Here is a 22,484-nt window from a genome sequence, read left to right on the forward strand (position 1 = left end):
TTATGAAGCATAAGTGGTATGCCTTGTAAAGTTCTTTTCGGAAGAAATCTCCACCTCGTCATACTCTTAGGGATTTATGGACAGTCGTGTAATATTCATGGTATCAATTCCCTCCAGCACTACTTCAGACATTAGTTGAGTCCATGCTCTGTCATGTTGCGGCACTTCTGCATGCTTGTGGGGGCCCTACATGATATTAGGGAGGTGTACCAGTTTCATTGGCTCTTCAGTGTAAGATTCTACAATAAATTGATGTCAAGAACGTTGGATAGTAGTGTTGTGGATCACTTCTACTACCGTTCTTGTAGATGGGTGCAACCTGGGCCTTTTTTCAAGAACTTGGCGCAGTTTTTTGTTTGAGGGATCTGTGATAAACTATAATTAGAAGAGTGACTAACTGGGATGCAAATTCAGTATAGAATCTGACGGGTTCCATCGGGGCCTGGAATTTTGTTCAATTTTAACGATTTCAGCTATTTCTCAACACCACTGACACAAATACTTATTTCATTCATCTCTTCAGCAGTATTAGGTTTAAATTGGGGCAGTTCTCCTGGGTTTTGAGGGCCATTCTCACAGGTTTTCTGTTGTAAAGGAAAATTTGAAAATGGCTTTTGCTTTGTTACCCTGAATTTCAGTTCCTGTCTCATTCACTTTGGGGCTACTTTGGTGCTGTTAACAGCCTTCACATATGACTAGAATTTCTTTGGATTTTGTGAAATGTCATTTAATACTATTTTGTTGCGGTAGTCTTGAAGGCATCATGCATTGCTTTCTTGACAGCCAAACGTGTTCCATTCAGCATCTCCTTATCTATAGCCCTACACTTTGTTTTACACCTGTTATGCCGCAATCTCAGTTTCCGTAGAAGTTTCTTTAAAGTGGCTGTATACCATGGAGGTACCCTCCCATTATGAACTGTTCTACGGGGTACATATCTATACAATGCATCGTCAACAATTCTTTTAAACTTGAGCCAGAGTTCCTCTACATGCTCCTGCCCTATGCTCAAAGTGCCAAGTTCCTTATTGAGATATGACACTACTGATTTTTTCCTCTAGTTTACTGAACATATATAACTTTCTGCTTGTTTTCATTGTCCTTTGTACTTTGGTAATCATTGTTACCACTACCACGTAATGGTCATTGATATCTGATTCGATGTGGACATCCTCAGAGATATCAGACCTGTTTGTTGCCATTAGATCCAGTATATTTCCATAATAAGTGAGTTTTCTAACTACCTCTTCTTGGTAGTTTTCACAGAAGGCATTTAGTAAAGTTGCACAGTATGGCTTATCACGCCCACCACTAACAAAACTGATTTTTCCAGTTAATTGTTGGATGTTAAAAAGTCTCCACTTATGATTACAATATGATTGGGGAACTTGCATACGAGTGAGTTTTCAGTTACAACAGATGAGTCTGGTGGGCGATAGAATTGTTTATCATTTTATGCCCACCCCTGATTCTGAGTCTTGGCCAAACAGTTCCACATGCAGCTTCAGTTTCTGTCTTGGTCGATTTGAGTTTCTTATCTACTGTGACAAATGCACCACGTCCATTTCCCATGTGCCTCTCCTTTCAATATACACTTAAATTTTCACCAAAAATCTCACTGCTTTCAATTTCAGGTTTGTCACCTTTCTGTACCTAGTATTATGTGAGCTTCACTGCTTTTCATGAGTGCTTCAAACTCGTGCACGTTGTTGCGAATGCTTTTGCAGCTTACCATTAGGATTTTAATACTTTCACCTGTGGGAGGAATTTCTTTTGATTGTACACTGATACTTCTGAGTTTCCTTCAGCTGTCGTTATCTGGATTGGATGGAGAGTCGTCTAATCTAAAATACCTTTGTGTACACCCTACACACAGTCAGCTACCTGAGTAGCAGCCTCTGGTTCAGTCCTTCCACTGGACTCAGAACCAAAGGGTCACAATCAGTTCTGTGGAAAATGATGCAATTTATGAGCTTTGTTAAAGCTCCATACGCAAGGCTGGTCTTTTCAACCTTCTCTGCCAGTCGCCATAATGACCCAAGGATGACCTCAGAGCCCAGACAACTGGCATAATTTGTTCAACATGTGCCACAATCTGCAGTTGGTTGCACCCTTTTCCCTCAATGACTGCCGGAATAGTCCCTTCAACATGTTGATTATTCATTGCCTCATCATCATGTGTTAATTTTGAACAAATATTTTGTAACATTTTTTGTTTGTTTGGTATGACACCTGCCAAAGATATTTAGTATACATCAAGTCATGGAACAAACAACATCATATGTTTTCATCGTGTTAACAATGTCGCATTTTGTACCAAAAAGTGATGATTTGTGGAAAGCATTAATTTTTTGTTTTCATTTGAAAAAAAGTGCTGCAGAGTTGCATCGAATGCTTGTCAAGGCATATGGTGATCATGCTCTATCAGAAGCAACATGCAAAAGATGGTTTCAATGGTTCAGAAATAAAGAGTTTGATCTAAGAAATGAAGAACGTGGAACACCACCAAGAGAGTTCGAAGACACCAAATTGCAAGCAATATTGGATGAAGATGATACTTTCAGTCAGAAGCAAATGGCAGCAATGCTAAATGTTGCACAGCAAACAATTTCTGACCATTTGAAAGCTATGGGAAAGATCCAAAAGTGTGGAAAACGGGTGCCACATGAATTGAATGAAAGACAGATGGAAAACCGAAAAACCATTTGTCAAATTTTGCTTCAAAGACATGAAAGCAAATCAATTTTGCATTGAATTGTTACTGGCGATGAAAAATGGACTTATTTTAAGAATTCTAAACGGGAAAAATCATGGGTTAATCCGGGACAGCCATCAACATCGACTGCAAAACCAGATCGATTTGGCAAGAAGACAATGCTCTGTGTTTGGTGGGATCAGAAAAGTGTGGTGTATCATGAGCTTCTAAAACCCGGTGAAACTGTGAATACTAACCGCTACAGACAACAGATGATCAGTTTGAACTATGCATTGATTGAAGAAAGACCAGAATGGGCCAGAAGACATGGCAAAATAATTTTTTTACACGACAATGCACCTGCACACAAAGCAAAACTGGTTCAGGATACAATCAAAACACTTGGCTGGGAGCTGCTACCCCACCCGATGTATTCACCAGACTTGGCCCCTTCCAACTACCATTTGTTTTCATCAATGGGACACGCATTGGCTGAGCAACACTTCGATTCCTACGAAGAAGTCGAAAATTGGGTGTATGATCGGTTTGCTTCAAAAGACGACCATTTCTATTGGTGTGGTGCCCACAAACTGCCAGAAAGGTGGTCAAATGTATAGAAAAAAATGGTCAGTACTTTGAATAAAATGTTTTTACTTGTCAGTTCAAAATTAGTGTTTCATTTTCACAAAAAATCGCTCATTTAATACCAGTACACCTGGTATGTACCATTTCCATTACTACCTGAGATAAATTAAATCACTAGCAAATACACACATATTGGCAGTTGAGTTACGCCTGGTCAGAATTAGGCGTATGTAGTTATATTGTTCCCTGAAGAATGTTGCTACATTTTGGCCAAATTTTTGTCATTTTGAATGACATTGGCTTGTATCACCAGAATAGTTTTGAATTGGACTTAATTTTTATAAATGATTCGTGACTCATCATAGGGTAATTACATTTGGTTTGATTTCTTACTGTCTTTTATCTTTTTATCGATATTACATGGAAAATATGTGTAAAACACTATGAGTGTTGACAACTTTTTGTTCGGAAATGAACTTGTTCCATTAACTCACAGTACTTGCTGTTGACGATTTCCACTTTACCCGTCATCTTCAATCTTACATTTAGTACTGAGTTTCTCTTCCAAGTTTGTTGCCAGGCAGTATTATTGCATTGTTCAGTGCTTTGTGTTGCACATATGGTGATTGCGTATTAATAAACTTTCCAATATTTGAGGATGAAGACAGTAGAACATTAACTGATAGTGTTTTCTTTGATGAAGCTCATAACAAGAAAATAACTGTATACCTACTAACTAGTGTCTTCTCTGACAATGATGCACAGTTAGGATAAATGAGAAGTTCCTTGCAGTATAGATACTATTCAGTGGAAATGGGCTAAAATAATTGATTTCAGGATGAACATCTTTAAGAATAGTGTGCAAAGATGAATTGGGATAAGATTTGTGATAAACCAAATGGCAACATAAAATTTAATCTCTAACATTATAAATTCATATCATTATTTGAGAATAGTTTTGCAAATACACTTCCCAGAAATGCCATTAAACAGCCACAAAAAAAAAAAAAAAAAAATAACATGGATCACTAGAGGGATTAAAGTTTTTTGTGAAAGGAAAAGAGAATTGTATATATCGGCAAGAATGAGTAAATGTCCTACAGTCATTGTACCCTTCAATAAGTGTGTAGAAGTACTAAGCAAAGTTATTGAAAAATCAAGAAACATGCACATTGTCAGAAATCAGTAATTATGACTAAAAACTCAAGGCTACATGAACTATAGAAAAGGAAGAAAGAGGACAAGAAGCCACAGAACAGGAAACATCGCTATTAATTTAAATGGGAGGGCTATAAGTGGTGATTCACAGGCAGCAAACATGTTTAATAACATTTTTTAACTGTAGTAGGAAATATAGGGACAAACAGTTAAAGAAAAAAACCCGGGGTATGTTGAAGAAGCAACTTACATAAAATTCGATCATATGGCTGTCTCACCTACTTCTTCCAAAATTAAGAAAATAAGCTCATCTGGATTTGGCAGAGTTTCCAACAGCCCCCAACTGTGTTTCCAACAGCCCCCAATAATAAGTGCTGCCTTTTCTGAAATATATAAGGTATCACTAATTCTGGCCATTTTTCCAGAGAGATTGAAGTATTGCATTGTTAAACCGCACTAGGAGAGATGTCAGTAACTACTGACCTGTTTCACTACTGTCATTTTCCAAAATTTTTGAGAAGGTGATGTATTCTAGAATAGTACCCCACCTTAGCAACAATAATATACTTCATAAATCACAGTTTCCATTTCAGAAGAGTTTCTGAACTAAGAATGCCATTCTCACATTCACTCAACAAATTTGAAAGTGCTAAATAACAAAACAGCACAAGCTGGTATTTTCTGTCTATCTACTGCAGTTGACTGTTTAAATCAATATCCTCCTGGCTATACTGAGGTTTCAGGATTTCGCAAGGCTCAATCTCTGTCCACTATTGTTTCTCATATATGTAAACGACCTTCCATCAATTACACAAAACTCAGAGTTGGTTCATTTCACTGGTGACACTGGTATTGTAATCAATAAATAAACACGTACATGCATGATATACATACATACTGGTGACAATTATTGAGCTATATGAAATAAAATTATCACAACTTTTGACCAATTGTATTAGGACATGCAAAGTGCGCTGGTTGGTCGTGGGACATGATGGGAATTGGTATGCGCCTGCATGGTTTTGTTTAGCGATGAAGCCCACTTCCACTTGGATGGGTTTGTCAACAAGCAAAATTGGCGATCTGAGAATCCACATTTCGTGATCAAGAAGTATCTTCATCCGCTGCAAGTGACTGCCATGTGCGATGTTTAGTCACGGAATTATCGATGTGATATTCCTTAATGGCACAGTGAAGGTTTTGGTAGATGATTTCATCTCCACTATCCAAAGTGACCCTGATTTCAATAGGACGTGGTTCATCCAAGGCGAAGCTTGACACTATCAAAGCGGGAAAGCGTCTGATGTCCTGGAGGAGCACTTAGGAGACCGTATTTTGGCTTTGGGGTACCCAGAGGCCGCTTTCATGCTCCTCGATTTGCTGCCATATTCTCCGGGTCTGAACACATGGGACTTCTTTTTGTGGGGCTGTAGGTAGACAAGGTGTACAACAATAACCCCAAAACCATTGCAGAGCTGAAAACAACCATTCAGGAGGTCATCGACAGCATTTATGTTTCGACGCATCAGCGGGCCATGCAGAATTTTGCTATTCGTCTGCGCCACTTCATCGCCAATGACGGCAGGCATGTTGGACATGTCATAACCCAAATCTGAATACCCTGCCCAAACTCTTTGTCTTTAAATATGTCTGCTTGTGTCTGTATATGTGTGGATGGATATGTGTGTGTGTGCGAGTGTATACCCGTCCTTTTTTCCCCCTAAGGTAAGTCTTTCCGCTCCCGGGATTGGAATGACTCCTTACCCTCTCCCTTAAAACCCACATCCTTTCGTCTTTCCTTCTCCTTCCCTCTTTCCTGATGAGGCAACAGTTCGTTGCGAAAGCTTGAATTTTGTGTGTATGTATGTGTCTGTTTGTGTTTCTATCGACCTGCCAGCACTTTCGTATGGTAAGTCACATCATCTTTGTTTTTAAATATACCTGTAATGACGTTTAGCCGGCCAAAGTGGCCGTGTGGTTAAAGGCGCTGAAGTCTGGAACCACAAGACCGCTACGGTCGAAGGTTCGAATCCTGCCTCGGGCATGGATGTTTGTGATGTCCTTAGGTTAGTTAGGTTTAACTAGTTCTAAGTTCTAGGGGACTAATGACCTCAGCAGTTGAGTCCCATAGTGCTCAGAGCCATTTTGTAATGACGTTTACATGTTGAATAAAGTGTGTGTACACTGTAGTTTGTGACTAAATTATGTTTTTTTATATAGACAATATGTTTCACCCTGTACATAACAGCAATAGAAGAAGTGGTAAACAATGTTTCTGAAAGTATTATTGAATAGTTTTCTGTAATGGTCTCACTTTAGATTAAAAAAATTTTTTTTAAAAAAAATAGTAATGTATTCCGTTCTTAACGTTTAAAGTTGCTACAAAAAATTGTATGTGTAACACATGAAGGAAAAATGACAACTAGGGTGCAAAAAAAATTTTAGGTGTCCACCTTGATGAGAATTTAAATAGAAAAACACATTTTGGAACCTGTAAAACAATTAATGTCACCCACCATTGCATTTTGAAACATTGCAAATCTTGGGTGAGACAAATTAGCAAGTTCACACGTTCTCTTTATTTTCACTCTGTAGTGTCATAAGGAACAATGTTTTGGGCAACTCATCTTTAAAATCTTCATTGCTCAAAAATGTGTTGCAAGAAAGTGTGGTGCTGACCTACAGTCATCTTGCAGGTGTCTTATGTCTTTGGACTACTGCTTCACTGTATATTTCTTCCCTCATGAAGTTTGTTCTAAATACCACAGTCAACTGCTACTCAAAAGGAACAATGATGTACATAATTACAAGATGTGGAAAAAAATTACATTCTTTACTCCATGTTAAGGTTGTCTTTGACACAAAATGGGACACACAATATTGCCACCAAAATTTTTGGTTGCTTAGCTAGTGATATAAACCGTCTGATAGACAGCAAAGTTAAATTTGAAAACAAACTGAAAAAGTTTCTCTGTGATAATTCCTTCTATTTCCTAGAAGAATTTCTGATTTTGTGATGTGTAAAAGGTGATGGGTAGGAATTAACAGCTCACAACAGAACTAAAAAAGGTGGATGAGAAAGCCTGTAGCCAGGTTTACAAATTAGCATTTTTGAATGTATAAGACTCATTCTACATCACATAAAAATGATCGACAGAATTTGAAACTTCTACTACAGGCATTTTTACTGTTGTGAAGGTATTTTCACAGAAAAAAAGGTAGTTGAGGTGACAGCCTGACTGTATCGTAATTGAGTTATTACTCTTTTTACTGTCCACTGGAGACCATACACCAAGGTATCCAGAAAATTTCCCAAAAATCAGAAATTTTGTTGGTGTTTGGAGTAACTCTGTAGATCTTTGCTGCTGGGCTCTTAAGAATTATGAAGACTATTTCAGAAATCTACAACCTGAGGTGGCACAGTGGTCAATGCACATCACTTTAATTTGGGGGAAGATGGCTTCGAAAGAAATGTATGTTCCTTTATTATTTCAGTACCAAACATTTTAATTCCTATGACAGTCTGACACAAGTAATCAATAACTCCCATCCTCAATGATTTTTGCTGCATGTGGTATTTGTATCAGGGCAGCATATTGTATGATAAACACTCAAACAAGCTAACCTGTGGCCAGGGAGACGGGACCTGAGCTCTGCAAATTAGCTTGCTTCCATCACTGTTTCCATTGATGTGCTGAGGGTATCAGACATTTCGTATGATAACTGCCAGACGTTGTAGAATTGCATTGGGATCTGAAAAGGCTTTTGATACAGTTTTGAAGAAGCTGTGAAATATAATTTTTTTGGGGAGATGGTTGTTGATTACGAATTTCAACTTTATGATCTTGAATTTTCCTGAATAATTTAAAAGAAAGATAGATGTGGAATAAGCCGCTTTCCTCCAGGTTTTGTGGTCATAGATTGAAAAAGATGCATTTTTGAGTTAAAATCATTTGGTACCAAATAAAGCAGGAGTGGAGTAAATTATCTTGTAATTCTGAGTCTAATGATTTTCTGTGTTGGCACATTGTTTTGGAGTAGACATACATAGAAGTAGTGAGCTGGTAAGCACTATCGGCCTTATTTACTTTTCTTATTTGTATTCTTCCTTGCTTACTTTCTCTTCCTTTCTTATTTCCTCTTCCTTTCCTCTTCAGCTTTTCTATTGAAAGATTTTCACAAGATCTCAAAGTGTGGCTGTTTTGATGCCATCACCTTTCTTGTGCTATTGTCCCCTACTTGCCGCAACTGTTTCCACGAGGAATTGTTAGTCCTCTTCCTCCTCCTCTTCCTCCTTCTCTTGCTCCCCCACCTCCCTCCTGTGCTTTCCTTGCGTGGATTGTTTTGATAGATGCCGCAGGGAAAAACTGATGAGTTTGGAGAGTTTTATTTGTGATAGTGTGTTGGAGAGTGGAAGCACAATAATAGAAGTGAACCAAAAAGGTTTGCACATATTTTGTAAAAGTAGTTTGGAAAGGAAGAGTGGGGAGGGAAGTCATCACATAAATAATAATTTGTTAAAATTAAAAACTTTTCAATTTTTAAAACGGTTTTGAGTGTGTACATTATAAAACATTCAATGACTAGTTTCAGTTGACTAAGCAACCATCTTCAGATCTAATAACAAGCAAAGAACATAAAATTGGCTCAGTCAAACAATGGAAATACCAGATTGGAATATCACACAGTGTGTGTGTGTGTGTGTGTGTGTGTGTGTGTGTGTGTGTGTGTGTGAAGAAGGGTTTGGCAGAAAACTCATATGTGTAGCAATCTTGTTGTTGTGCCTGTCTGCAACTCAACATATCGTCTTTACAGTGAGTAGCAGTCTAATTAAATTTGGCGAACTAATCTTGAGCTTAAAATAGTTTTGAAAGTTATGAATAAAGAAAAGTACCACTCGTGAAATGTCAGCATATAGCATATTGAAAACCCACCATTTATGTTGCTGGGAGCTACTGAAGAGAGCAGAAGTGATAGTCGGATAACTGTAGACTATGTATAAATTTATGAAATTACATCAGAGAGATGATGGGTGGAACATACTGAGTCGTATGAGTAACACTTCCAAAATAAACCTGAATAAACAAGCAAGGGGAAGAAGTATTTCAAAGTCTATAGGAACAACAGAAGCAAAACAAGTGTTACATAGTGAAAATTATTACAAAGATAAAAACAATAATAATACAATAATAATAATAATAATAATACAGGGTGTCCCAGGAGGATTGGTCAGAATTCAGGGATATGACAAGAACATTCATCAGAAGCAAAAATAGCGAGTAAACATTAGCTGTAAAATGCATGCAATGCATGCTCTAGAACTAGGAGCACTTGGTCATCTTTGCTATTGTGAAACACCACCTTCCACTGAACAAGTGCTCGCAGCTCTTAAAGTGTGCATTGTAGTATCCATATTTGCTGGACAGTTTTTCTTGTTTTGGTAGGTACTACTGCCTCCAGAAATATGGAAAGCAAAGAGCTTGCAATAAAAGAGATTTGTTTCACAGTATTGAAGTTGTCGCACTCATAGCTCTAAAGGTATGCATTTTAGGGCCCAAGTTTATTAGAATTTTTCTTCAAAGGATCATTTGCGTCCTATCCCTGAATATTCACCATTCCTCCTGTATACAAAATGAAATATACCGTGCTTAATGAGATTAGTATTTTATACATCTTCAGTGACTGTAGTCATATACAATGAAATAATAAGCAACGAGCTGTGTTAAAAGAAATGTAATTTCTTAATGAGATTGCAGACAATTAGAAAATGTATGTACATCATTTTCAACAGTGAGTAACTTGTCAAAGGCTGAGAAACACTTTTTTTATACTAGAGGTGGTACAACATTACTTATATTCATTCTGCATTTTCAAACTGTTGTGAGTTTGAGGTTTAGTTTGTAAAATGTAACTTAATGCAGTGTTCTGTTCTTTGCTTGTCCTCAGATCTGAAGATGGGTGCTTAGTCAACTGAAATTAGTCATTGCATTTTAATGTTTTATAACGTAGGCAATCTAGACAATTATAAAAAAATAATGTAAAAGCATTTTTTTAAATTTTAAGAAATTTATATTTGATTGCTTTCTTTGTTTCTTACAATGTCAGATCTAACTAACAGTTCATGAAAATATCAAACAGTGTATCAGTGAGAAGTTTACTGTCACTCTCACAAAGAGGATTTGACAAGACCAGGCCGAGAATTCATATATAATAATAATAATAATAATAATAATAATAATAATAATAACAAATACAGAATACCCCAAAAGACATGACAATGTAGCAGAAATAATACATCAACAGCTTGCCTTACAACATAAACTTATAAAACAGCACGTTCCCACATACAAGTATGCACCACAAAATGTACTGGAGAATGATGAATACAAATTATACTGGAACAGAACCATTTTAACAGATAAAACACCACCACATAACAAACCTGACATCATACTCACTAATAAAAAGAAGAAATTAACACAACTAATCGAAATATCCATACCCAATACAACAAATATACAAAAGAAAACAGGAGAAAAAGGAAGTTAAGGACATGTGGCATCAGTATAAAGTTGACATTATACCAATTATACTATCAACTACAGGAGTCATACTACACAATATCCACCAGTACATCAATGCAATACAGCTACATCCAAACTTATATATACAACTACAGAAATCCGTAATTATTGATACATGTTCAATTACCCGAAAGTTCCTAAATGCAATATAACATGTACCGTACAGTTAAAAGGAAGTCACACTTGATCAAGGTCCGCCGTCACTTTCCATTTTTGACCAGACATAACGTCTGAGAAAAGAAATAAAAAATGAATAATAATAATTTGAATAAAAACTAGTTGCTTTTGGTGTGGATCAGTGACACAACCACAACTCCTGAATGATTAAAGCAGACTTCACAAAGCTAAACACAATTTTATGTACAGAGTGAGAAAAAAGTGCAGGAAAACATACCAATATCAGTTAAGAAGGCCAGTGATGAGCTTAAACAAGGCATAAAAATTGTGCTCAATCTACTTCTCCTAGTTTCAGCAGGTGGGCATGGAATAGCATTCTGCTCAACCATTGCGACCTCTGGTTGTTCCAGGAGTGAAATTCAGCCATCTGTGCAAATATTTTTTTCTTCTCGTACAAATTCTCAGGATTGTCAGTTTTCTCTGGAGAAACTGATGGACAATATTGAAGGTGACATTTGGTCTGGCAAAAAAGAAGCTGTGAATGTGCAGCTTCCTATAATGTGTGAAAGTGAAATACTAATAGCTTCATATCCAAATAATTTGCCAGTTTTTGTTTGAAAAGAACGGGTTACAGATTTACATTGAGTTGCTGGTGTTAAGAGAAATCTTCAAAAGCATATGGTTCCAGACTTCACTAAAACATGGTACCTGCCACCAGACAATTTTCTGCAAGGATACAGATAGCTTGTTCCTGATGCTTGTGCCTTAGTTGCTGCTGCTGCTGCTGCTGCTGCTACTGCTGCTACTGCTGCACTGAAGCAGAAACATCAGTTCAGTAACATGGAAGAAAACACAGTATTAAGAGAGGCCAAATTAACTTCTTTTGCCATTGCAGGAAGTTTCCTCATTGTATAAAATATGCCTCATGGAAGTTACTTCCTAGTTAAATTCTGTTAACTTACACTAAAGCTTTGTTCGACATCAACCATCACAGTGTGTCTCTGAAAGTTTGTGGGCAACACTTTCCAGTTTGTTAATGGCAATGTAGAGCTTACATTCAGTTTTGTGGTGGGCACAATGCTTCAAAAAATGGAAGTGAATGTATCATCCCAAAAATTGTAATTGCTCCATGTAGATCTTTGTAATATTTATCTGTCTTCAGAAGGTCTTCCTTCCATGCCTGAATTTTTGTGGCTTCATATTAAAATCAAAGACCCAGCAGAATTTCCAGGGTGATCGGCACTATTGGAAGAAGTCATCAAAGTTGTTCCATGTGAAATAATTGTCACAGCTTGTTGTATGCAATGGAAAATACAAGAATTTTGTCAGAATTTGTGTGGTGACATTTGGTAAGGCATTGTATCGAAAAGCTCAAGATATCCTAGCAAGCTGACATAGAAACAGTCTGATCTTTTTAAAAAAAAGTTTTAATATTTTCAGGGTAAATCAAAGGTGAAAAATTTGAAATTCATAATCAGCAGCCTAGAAATCATAAACGGGCAGATTTTCAAAACTACTCCAAAACTGTTCAGGTAGTATCACTAAGACATACTTTTAAATTATTTTCGTAATGGACTGATTTTCAATGTGAAGATAAAAGTATTTATGTAAAATGATGTAAATGTTGGTTCTTCAGATATTCAGTTTCTGATCTTGTGGTTTCACTTTCCAAAATTTATTGGTCATCATGTTTGTAAACAATTTTTCTGGTAATTTTAAGTGGTTACTAGTTTCTTTAATGTGTGATGCAAGGCTACATATCATAGTTGGCACTTAAATCTTGCAGAGAACTCAGATGAAGCAAGAAGTCAAACGGGAACTGCATTTTTTAAAATAGGAACCTCCATTTTTTATTACATATTTGTGTAGTACATAAAGAAATATGAATGTTTTAGTTGGACCATTTTTTTTGCTTTGTGATAGATGGCACTGTAATAGTCAAAAGCGTATAAGTATGTGGTATCATGTAACATTCTGCGAGTGCAGACAGTATTTGCTTTGTGATACATTACCCGTGTTAAAATGGACCGTTTACTAATTGCGGAATAGGTCGATATCATGTTGATGTATGGCTATTGTGATCAAAATGCCCAACGGGTGTGTGCTATGTATGCTGCTCGGTATCCTGGATGACATAATCGAAGTGTCCGGACCATTCGCCGGATAGTTATGTTATTTAAGGAAACAGGAAGTTTTCAGTCCCATGTGAAATGTCAACCATGACCTGCAACAAATGACGACACCCAAGTAGGTGTTTTAGCTGCTGTGGCGGCTAATCCGCACATCAGTAGCAGACAAATTGCACGAGAATCGGGAATCTCAAAAATGTCGGTGTTGAGAATGCTACGTCAACATCGATTGCACCCGTACCATATTTCTGTGCACCAGGAATTGCATGACGACGACTTTGAACGTCGTGTACAGTTCTGCCACTGGGCACAAGAGAAATTACGGGACAATGACAGATTTTTTTGCACGCGTTCTATTTAGCGACGAAGCGTCATTTACCAACAGCGGTAACGTAACCCGGCATAATATGCACTATTGGGCAACGGAAAACCCACGATGACTGTGACAAGTGGAACATCAGCGACCTTGGCGGGTTAATGTATGGTGCCTCATTATGGGAGGAAGGATAATTGGCCCCCATTTTATCGATGGCAATCTAAGTGGTGTGATGTATGCTGATTTCCTACGTAATGTTCTACATGTACATTTATACTCCACAAGCCACCCAACAGTGTGTGGCGGAGGGCACTTTTTGTGCCACTGTCATTACCTCCCTTTTCTGTTCCAGTCGCGTATGGTTCGCGGGAAGAACGACTGTCCGAAAGCCTCCGTGCGCGCTTGAATCTCTCTGATTTTACATTCGTGATCTCCTCGGGTGGTGTAAGTAGAGGGAAGCAATATATTCGATACCTCATCCAGAAACTCACTGTCTCGAAACCTGGCAAGCAAGCTACGCCACAATGCAGAGCGCCTCTCTTGCAGAGTCTGCCACTTGAGTTTGCTAAACATCTCCGTAACGCTATCACGGTTACCAAATAACCCTGTGACGAATCACGCCGCTCTTCTTTGGATCTTCTCTATCTTCTCCGTCAACCCGATCTGGTACGGATCTCTCACTGATGAGCAATACTCAAGTATAGGTCGAACGAGTGTTGAGCAATACTCAAGTATAGGTCGAACGAGTGTTTTGTAAGCCAGTTCCTTTGTTAATGGACTAAATTTTCTAAGGACTCTCCCAATGAATCTCAACCTGGTACCCGCCTTACCAACAATTAATTTTATATGATCATTCCACTTCAAATCGTTCCGCACGCATACTCCCAGATATTTTACAGAAGTAACTGCTACCAGTGTTTGTTCCACTATCATATAATCATACAATAAAGGATTCTTCTTTCTATGTATTCGCAATACATTACATTGGTCTATGTTAAGGGTCAGTTGCCACTCCCTGCACCAAGTGCCTATCTGCTGCAGATCTTCCTGCATTTTGCTACAATTTTCTAATGCTGCAACTTCTCTGTATACTACAGCATCATCCGCGAAAAGCCGCATGGAACTTCCGACACTATCTACTAGGTCATTTATATATATTGTGATGTTACTACAATATTTTTCACTGCATGACAAAATGGCAATGTACTTCCAACATGATGGATGTTCGGCACATAGCTCGCATGCGCTTGAAGCGGTATTGAATAGCATATTTCATGACAGATGCATTGGTCATCGAAGCACCATACCATGGCCCGCACGTTCACCGGATCTGATGTCCTCGGATTTCTTTTTGTGGAGAAAGTTGAAGGATATTTGCTATCATAATCCACCGACAACGCCTGTCAACATGCGTCAGCGCATTGTCAATGCATCTGCGAACTTTACGGAAGGCGAACTACTCGCTATTGAGAGGAATGTTGTTACACGTATTGCCAAATGCAATGAGGTTGACGGACATCATTTTGAGCATTTATTGCGTTAGTGTGATATTTACAGGTAATCACACTCTAACAGAATGCATTCTCAGAAATGATAAGTTCACAAAGGGACATGTATCACATTGGAATAACCAAAGAAAAAAAATGTTCAAACGTATCTACGTTCTGCATTTTAATTTAAAAAAACCTACCTGTTACCAAATGTTCGTCTAAAATTGTGAGCCATATGTTTGTGACTATTGCAGCGCCATCTCTCTCAAAGCGAAAAAAGTGGTCCAACTAAAACATTCATATTTCTTTACGTACTACATGAATATGTAATAAAAAATGGGGTTCCTATTTAAAAAAGCGCAGTTGATATCCGTTTGACCTATGGCAGCGCCATCTGGCGGGCCACCCATAGCGCCATCTAGTTTCCCCCTTGAAGTTAGATAAGTTTTGTTCTTTGTAGTTTTTTTGTTTGACACTTATTTCGTGAGATATTTTGGCCTGGTCACGATCATTGGACCACACACACACACACACACACACACACACACGTAATGTGTGTATAAGCAGAAAAGAGCTATGGTGGCTGTTGAAAATTGGTCTGTAAGATACGTTTCTGCCAAATATGTTGGCTATAAGTTTACATGTTCTTTCTATTCTGATTTCGAGTGTGGTTTCATTCATTCAGTTACATCTATACCATGCTCCATTTTTTGTGCTGTGCTGCCTTCCCTTTTTTTCTGATTCCCTCCTGGAAATTCTGATAGCTGGAGAATTAGTGGTTCAGATTTGATTTCTCTCTGTCAATCCTGCTTCAGTTGTACATAGTTTGATGCTGGTTAATAGACATCCCTTATAAGTTTCAGTACTGTTAACTCTCTTTTGCTTCAAGTAAAAAATTATATTACAATGTACTTTTTATTGTTTTAAAACAAAACTTGTAATTAAATTCCTGATTTGTCAAAGGTGTGCAGTACTGGATGATATGAGTGAACTATCGAACTTGCTGCAGCAGATAGAAAAAGAGAAAACAGTGGAAAGTGATTGTGAAGATGAGATAGAGCAACTAAGGGCTAAACTGCAGATGGCAGAAGAAAGGCTGTTGAAACAGAAGAAAATTTTAAGTGAAATGCGGAACCATGCAAAAGAAGCTAGGCAGCGTATAAATAAAAGATTTAATAATTATAACTCTCTTGTGCGTGAATGTCACCGTTTTGGGCAGAAAACTGTTGGAGGATCTTACAAGTAAGTGTATAAAGAGTGACGCATGTGTCATTCACATTTTTGTAAGTTTACATCTGCTCTTCGTTTTAATGGTACTAAGTATTTCTATTCAAAGCAGTCTGTTAGAATTTTTGTTTTTTATTTAAAAATTAAATTTCCTGATAGTGTTGGAAGTTCACTCTCACTCCTTGTTAACCTGTGACAGACCATTATGCCAAGTATTGGTTAATGTTTTGGTGCTACTGTACATATTCATTTAAATCTCTCTTAGTTACTTGGTGTAGATACAGAAAGTACAACAAATGAATCTTGGAATAATCCTATTTGATACTTACAGGGTTCCATCAGGATGTAGCCAGTTATTAGTAGAGAAAGTGAAGCAGCTGTCTGTCCAAGCTAAGAGGCTAAATTCCAAATGCGCAAAATCAGGTGATGAAACCTCAGTTACCGAAAGTCCATTGTCTGGTGTTGAAGCTAGTGATATGTGCGAGATCAGTTTTGATGAAAGTCAGTCTGACTCTCCTGACTTAAAGACAGGAAAAGTGAAAGGTTCTGATTCAGAGGATGTAAATGGTATTGACATGCGGTCTCCAGTCAGAAATGCAGATCAAAGTGGACGGACTGAAGCAAGTGTTGAGAGTAGCCCAATGGAAAATAGTGCAGATAAAAAAACTCAGAAATGTTACATCGAAAGTGAATTGAAAGAAGTGACAACTGGGGTGAAACGTAAGAGTAGTGATGTTTGTAGTTCTCAGTCAAAGCTACACACACCACGCAAGTTACAGAAATATGTTTCCCCTTTGGAACATATCAAGACTGACAGGTGAGTGTCTCCTACATAATTATTCTAGTCAATTTTTGGCACCTGCTCGGCTGTTAACAAGTAACGTAAATGTAGAATTTGCTTACAAAACTGCTGTGACATATGTTGGTCAGTTTTTCTCTAGTTTTCCAAAGTGTATGCAACATTGGAGTAAAGCTTGTATAGGTCACTTATACTCAGTAGAGATTACAGAACCTGGAACACAATGTAGTCACTATCCTGCATTAACTTGTAAATGCTCCATTATGATGTACAACACATGATGATGGGAGGGGGTAAGGAGGAGGGAGTGCCGTTAGGAGGGGGGCTGTAAGCAACTGGGACAGCTTTGTTACGTGAGATTTTCCGCCACTCCAACAACATTGCCCTCATTATCTGATGCTTTCCACTTTGGTGAATCTTTCTCAAAACGTGATACCTTTCTGTTTCACTGTCCACCAGTGCCGGAGGAGGACGAGGATGAAGGGGGGGGGGGGGGAGGAATGGGGGGGGGGAGTGGGAGGGGGGGGGAGAGTGAGAGAAACACTTGGGGATGCACCTCTTCATTTTCTTTGAGATAAGTTAATGGGATTGGTCTACCCATTTAATTCTGATTACCTCACAGGATTTCCCCAACAGATCTATTATTGTGCACAGATGATGATTTGCCTACATTCGTACAAAGAAATTAATCCTCCGACATGAAACTCAAATTAATCATACAGTAATTATTTTTGAATACATTGTTCCTGAGCTGTTTTACATTCTAAGAGACAGTCCGACATATTTCTATTCCTGGCTACCACACACTGAACAAAATGTAAGTACTAATAGAGAATGGCATGTTTGTTTCTGCAGATACATGTATTGTACTGGAATCCTTACAGCAGATTAAAAAGCTTGCAATCACATGTCATGTACAGAAAGCTTTTTGTGCATGTTTAGTTGATTTCCTTAAAAGATGTGTGAAATGAGAAATTCAATATTATTACCCAGATTAGTGCTGTAATACTGGATAGAACAATGCAAGCTCTGATTTTTTATTTCTTTTTGTGTTTGTGTTGTAGCATAACAGAAATTCCATAAATGTGAACATTGTATCAATGGAAATCCAAGATTAGTGTAGAATAGCAGGCAATACCTTAAAATGAGAGCTGTTATCGCATTTGTCTGTGATAAGATTTCATTTCATTTGGCAACAGAAAATTTAGATGAATGTAACTTGGATATATAAAGATTTAGAACTAGATTCGTTCATAGTCTGCTTCAATACATAAGGAAGAACTGAAATGATTTGAGACTTCAAGAGAATAACAGAGATTCTCTCTCTCTCTCTCTCTCTCTCTCTCTCTCTCTCTCTCTCTCTCTCTCTCTCTCTCTCTCTCTCTCTCTCTGTGTGTGTGTGTGTGTGTGTGTGTGTGTGTGTGTGTGTGTGTGTAACTACCCTGCCAACCAGACAATAATTAGAAAGGAGAAGTGAAGAGAAAAGTATGCATGTACAACCATTTCCTAGCTGCCAGGTTTTAGTATGGTGGTGTGCTGAAGAGGAACTAGAATTGCCCGTGTAGTGAACCAAAATTCACTGCATATTGGTACCAATATATGATGAACTTTGTGTATCCCTACATTCTTATTGACATTTGCCTTTGCTACAAAACTACGTCAAAACACTTCTTTGATTCAAGCAACCCTCAGTAGTGTGGCATTTGAAGTGAATGATAATTATTTTTTTCTTTCACCTAAAACCTAATTTCTCTCTTAGTGTTTCTGCTACAAAACACGCTGATTCAGCAACCTATCGCAGATCTGTTCTGTTTGGGTGCTGATAAGGAATTCAGTGAAGCAAAGACCCAGCCTTCGCGTAAACCTTGCTATAGCATAATTTTTGTTCCTGAGTGAAATTGTCTACTAGACTACACAGTATTAGTTGAATTGAATGTTTGTAACGAATGAAAATCTTGTGCCAGACGAAGACTTTGATCACATTCTCCAAGTTAGACATTACTCTTGTGAAAAACAAGAATTGAATTGAATAAACCGCTTATGCCATTTAGGATTAAACCTTAGGCTGTGGCTAGTGGCAAACTCGCTCATTTATTTTCATAGAAGTAATACTCCAGTATACTTGCAGGAGTACTGCTGTAGAACTGTAGTGGAGAGGTAGAGGGGAAAGGTAACAGTGACTAGAATTTTTGTGTGTGTAGTATTTGGTTTACAAAATGTTGTGTGTGAGTCAGAAGTTGTGATTAAACTCCAGCTCACTTTTCCTAACATCTATCACAAAGCTTTAGTTTTTAGAGTACCTATGTTTGGTACATTGTGCTAAGAATCTACAAATACTTTTTCACAATAAGTGAATTTTTTTTTCTCCTCCTCCATTCTGACATGGGCACCATAAAAATGATAGAAGGTACTACTCTAATGTAGCTGAACCACTGATTGGACAAAAAAAAAAAATTCTGTTTCCTGTTTTATGATATAAAAATGACCAGTGATCTTTCTTGATACAGACCAGGCTTCTCTGTCTGATTTTGAATTGCCTTGTAGTCTTTTCTGCTTGTCTTTATTTCCCTCCTACTACAATTAACTGTGGTATGATCCCCATTAAATGGGTTCAAACCAGCATTTTTTTCTAAATTTCACAGTAGTGCATGCAGTGTGATGAAAAGTTGGGGGGTGTGACACCTAAGTATCTTGTGGGAATACTGCACATAAAGTATGCAAAATTCAATGTTTCAGCACATTGGGAAGGCAGTGGGAGGGATGGTGGTGGTTGCTGTCAGGTACCAACTCCTTGAACATTAAGTTGTCACTCTGTAACTGCCAAAGCTGTGAATACCCCAGAATGCCAAGGAATGTGTTACATATCTGAAACATAGGGACACTGGACAACAGTTTCCTTGCTGAGCAATCATTGCTGTGGTGGGGTGGAGCCCATATTAGAGAATCCCCAGTTAATGGGTGATACAAAGGTGGAAAAATTTCAGTGCAGAGAATCAGATTGTTTTATGTTGGTGTTTCTGCAGCAGTCTTCTCTGAATGATATGATGCAGAAAAATAACTGAAGAGATTGCCTACTGTGGGAAGAGAACAGATTCATGAGGGGAATACTCACTACAGGAATACTTGCCACAGTTTCTGATATGTGTTATGATAGACAGTGAATCTTTCTTGGTTACGAAACCTTTACTCCTTGTAGAGCAAATTGAAGACAATTGGGAGAAGGTACCTTAATAGACAAAGGAGATCTGATCACAACAGTGCCCCTATTTAATCACAAGCGCTACTGTCCTGCAATAAACTTGATGACATTCCTGCGACTACCACTCTTTAACATGTTTTAAAGTGTAATTTTCTTCGTGATCTCATATTTGACATATGATGAGTTATGTGCAAACCTAGAAAGAGAGGATCACCACTATCAGCTGTGTCTTGCCCTTGTCATCAGAAAAGTAAAAATGGTACATATGCTGCAAATAAAGGCTTAGCAACCTCTCTTCCTTAATGGTATCAGATGGATGCATTTTGGCTGCATGTCATCCTATTGCATGAACTACACAATTTGTTGCAAATGCAGGTGGCCATTTCACGAGAACACCCCTTTGAACTAACTGTGAGAAGTAATTTTTCCCCCTTTTCACAGAGTTGCTAAGATTTAAGGGAAGAATGCAAGTGCAATGAGTAAAAGCTGTTGATTTCTGTAATATATCAGAAATACAGAAAATAATGATGCCTGCATCCCGACCACACGACTTAAATTTTGTGCAAGCTGTTAGGTAACCCACTTGCAGCAAAGACAAATGCTCTGTCCCCCACCCTCTTCAGTGCTGTGTTTCAGTCACCCGCAAGTACCATATTTTACAAACTATAAAACACACTTTTTTCTTCAAAAAATTGCCTCAAAACTTCAGGTGCATCTTATATGCGAAATCAGTATAAAAATGTCCAGTGTCTGATTTAAAATTTCTGTCAGTCTTAAAATTGGCCATATATTCGATGTCGTAGGAAACCTCTATCTGGCAGCACTGGATTCAACTGACAGCACCTGTGCACCAATGCGACTAATACCAGTTGCGGGGATTTACAAGCTTGGTAACACTGTCTCCCTCACGCAGTGCCATCACAAACCCAGAACACTTGTCTAGCCTGTGATGCGTCATTGCAGCCTATGGTGTTAGTAAACTTGAATTTAAAGTTATTTGTGTTATCAGTAACAATATGATATTTTTCTTAGTAGCTATTTTTGTAATGGTAAAAAATGAAAGGTATTCATATGATGCGGCCTATAAATTGAAAGTAATAGCATATGCAGAACAACACGGAAACAGAGCAGCTAAGTGGCATTTCGGCTCTCCACCAACAGAGAAAAACCGTTTACGATTAGTGGGCTAGTAAAGAACTGAAAAAAATGAGGAAGACTAAATGTGCAAATAGAGGACTGAATGCAAAATGGCCAAAACTAGAAGATGACATATTGAAATGGATTCAGTGAGACCATCAAAGTGGCATTGAAATTAATGAAAAAATTATTCAAATATATGCTTGTAAGCCAACGGTACAGTGGATTTAGCAGACTTGAAGCTTGGAGTTAGTTAGTGCTCCAGGTTCATGAAGCATCATTGACTTAACATGGGAACCAAAACCAAAATATCTCAGAAAATGCCACAAGAGTGTGAAGAGAAAATATTATCTTTCCATCGCTTTTATTATTCAACATCGAAAGAAAACCAGTGTGGAACTAAGCCAAATAGCGAACATGGATGAAACTCCCCTCACATTTGATGTGCAGAGTAACAGAACTGTTGCCTTGAAAGGTGCTAAAACTAACCATAAAAACCAATGCATGATGGATGAAACCCAATGTGAATTCATATAGAAGTGGGTTTTAAAACAACGTACAATCAAACAAGTGTGTCAGTGGATAAAACAGTTGTGGTTTAGAGTGATAGAAGACATTATTGTTAAATCTTTCAAGGAGTGCGGCATAAGTAACGCTCTCAGTGGTAGTGAAGGCGATGTTATATATGTGGACAATGATGATGACTAAGAGGGGGGAGGAGGAGGAGGAAGTGGAGAAAGTTCAGATTATGATTTTCAGTGATATTAAGGGTCAGTTCGGTTTTATAAACTAAGAATTTTTTGTAATCTGGCTTTGCTGTCTAATAATGTAAAACCTTATTTTTTTAAAACTTACTTAAAAATTAAGGTGCGTCTTATAGTCTGTAAAATACTGTACACGTGTTTACATGAAGGAGTGACTCATCCACCTTCACCCCTCCTTTTTGCCTTCGCCTACATTTGCTCTAGAGACCCACTTCCCTCACTCCCTGAACATGAAAGAACTGCCAAATCCCGTGTGGCAGTTGTCTTCTCCCTACCTTTTGGAT

The 22,484-nt window shown here is 38.0% G+C and overlaps 1 protein-coding gene across 1 annotated transcript in view; it reads left to right on the forward strand.

Annotated features, from left to right (window-relative positions):
• LOC124607362 overlaps window positions 1-22,484 on the forward strand; it is a 76,007-nt gene that overhangs the window by 11,201 nt on the left and 42,322 nt on the right. The window contains exons 3-4 of the mRNA XM_047139669.1: window positions 16,038-16,316; window positions 16,633-17,118. Coding sequence (XP_046995625.1) covers window positions 16,038-16,316; window positions 16,633-17,118 — 765 coding nt within the window. The remainder of the gene's footprint in view (window positions 1-16,037; window positions 16,317-16,632; window positions 17,119-22,484) is intronic.

This window comes from Schistocerca americana, chromosome 3 (genome assembly GCF_021461395.2).
Source record: "Schistocerca americana isolate TAMUIC-IGC-003095 chromosome 3, iqSchAmer2.1, whole genome shotgun sequence".
NCBI lineage: Eukaryota > Metazoa > Arthropoda > Insecta > Orthoptera > Acrididae > Schistocerca > Schistocerca americana.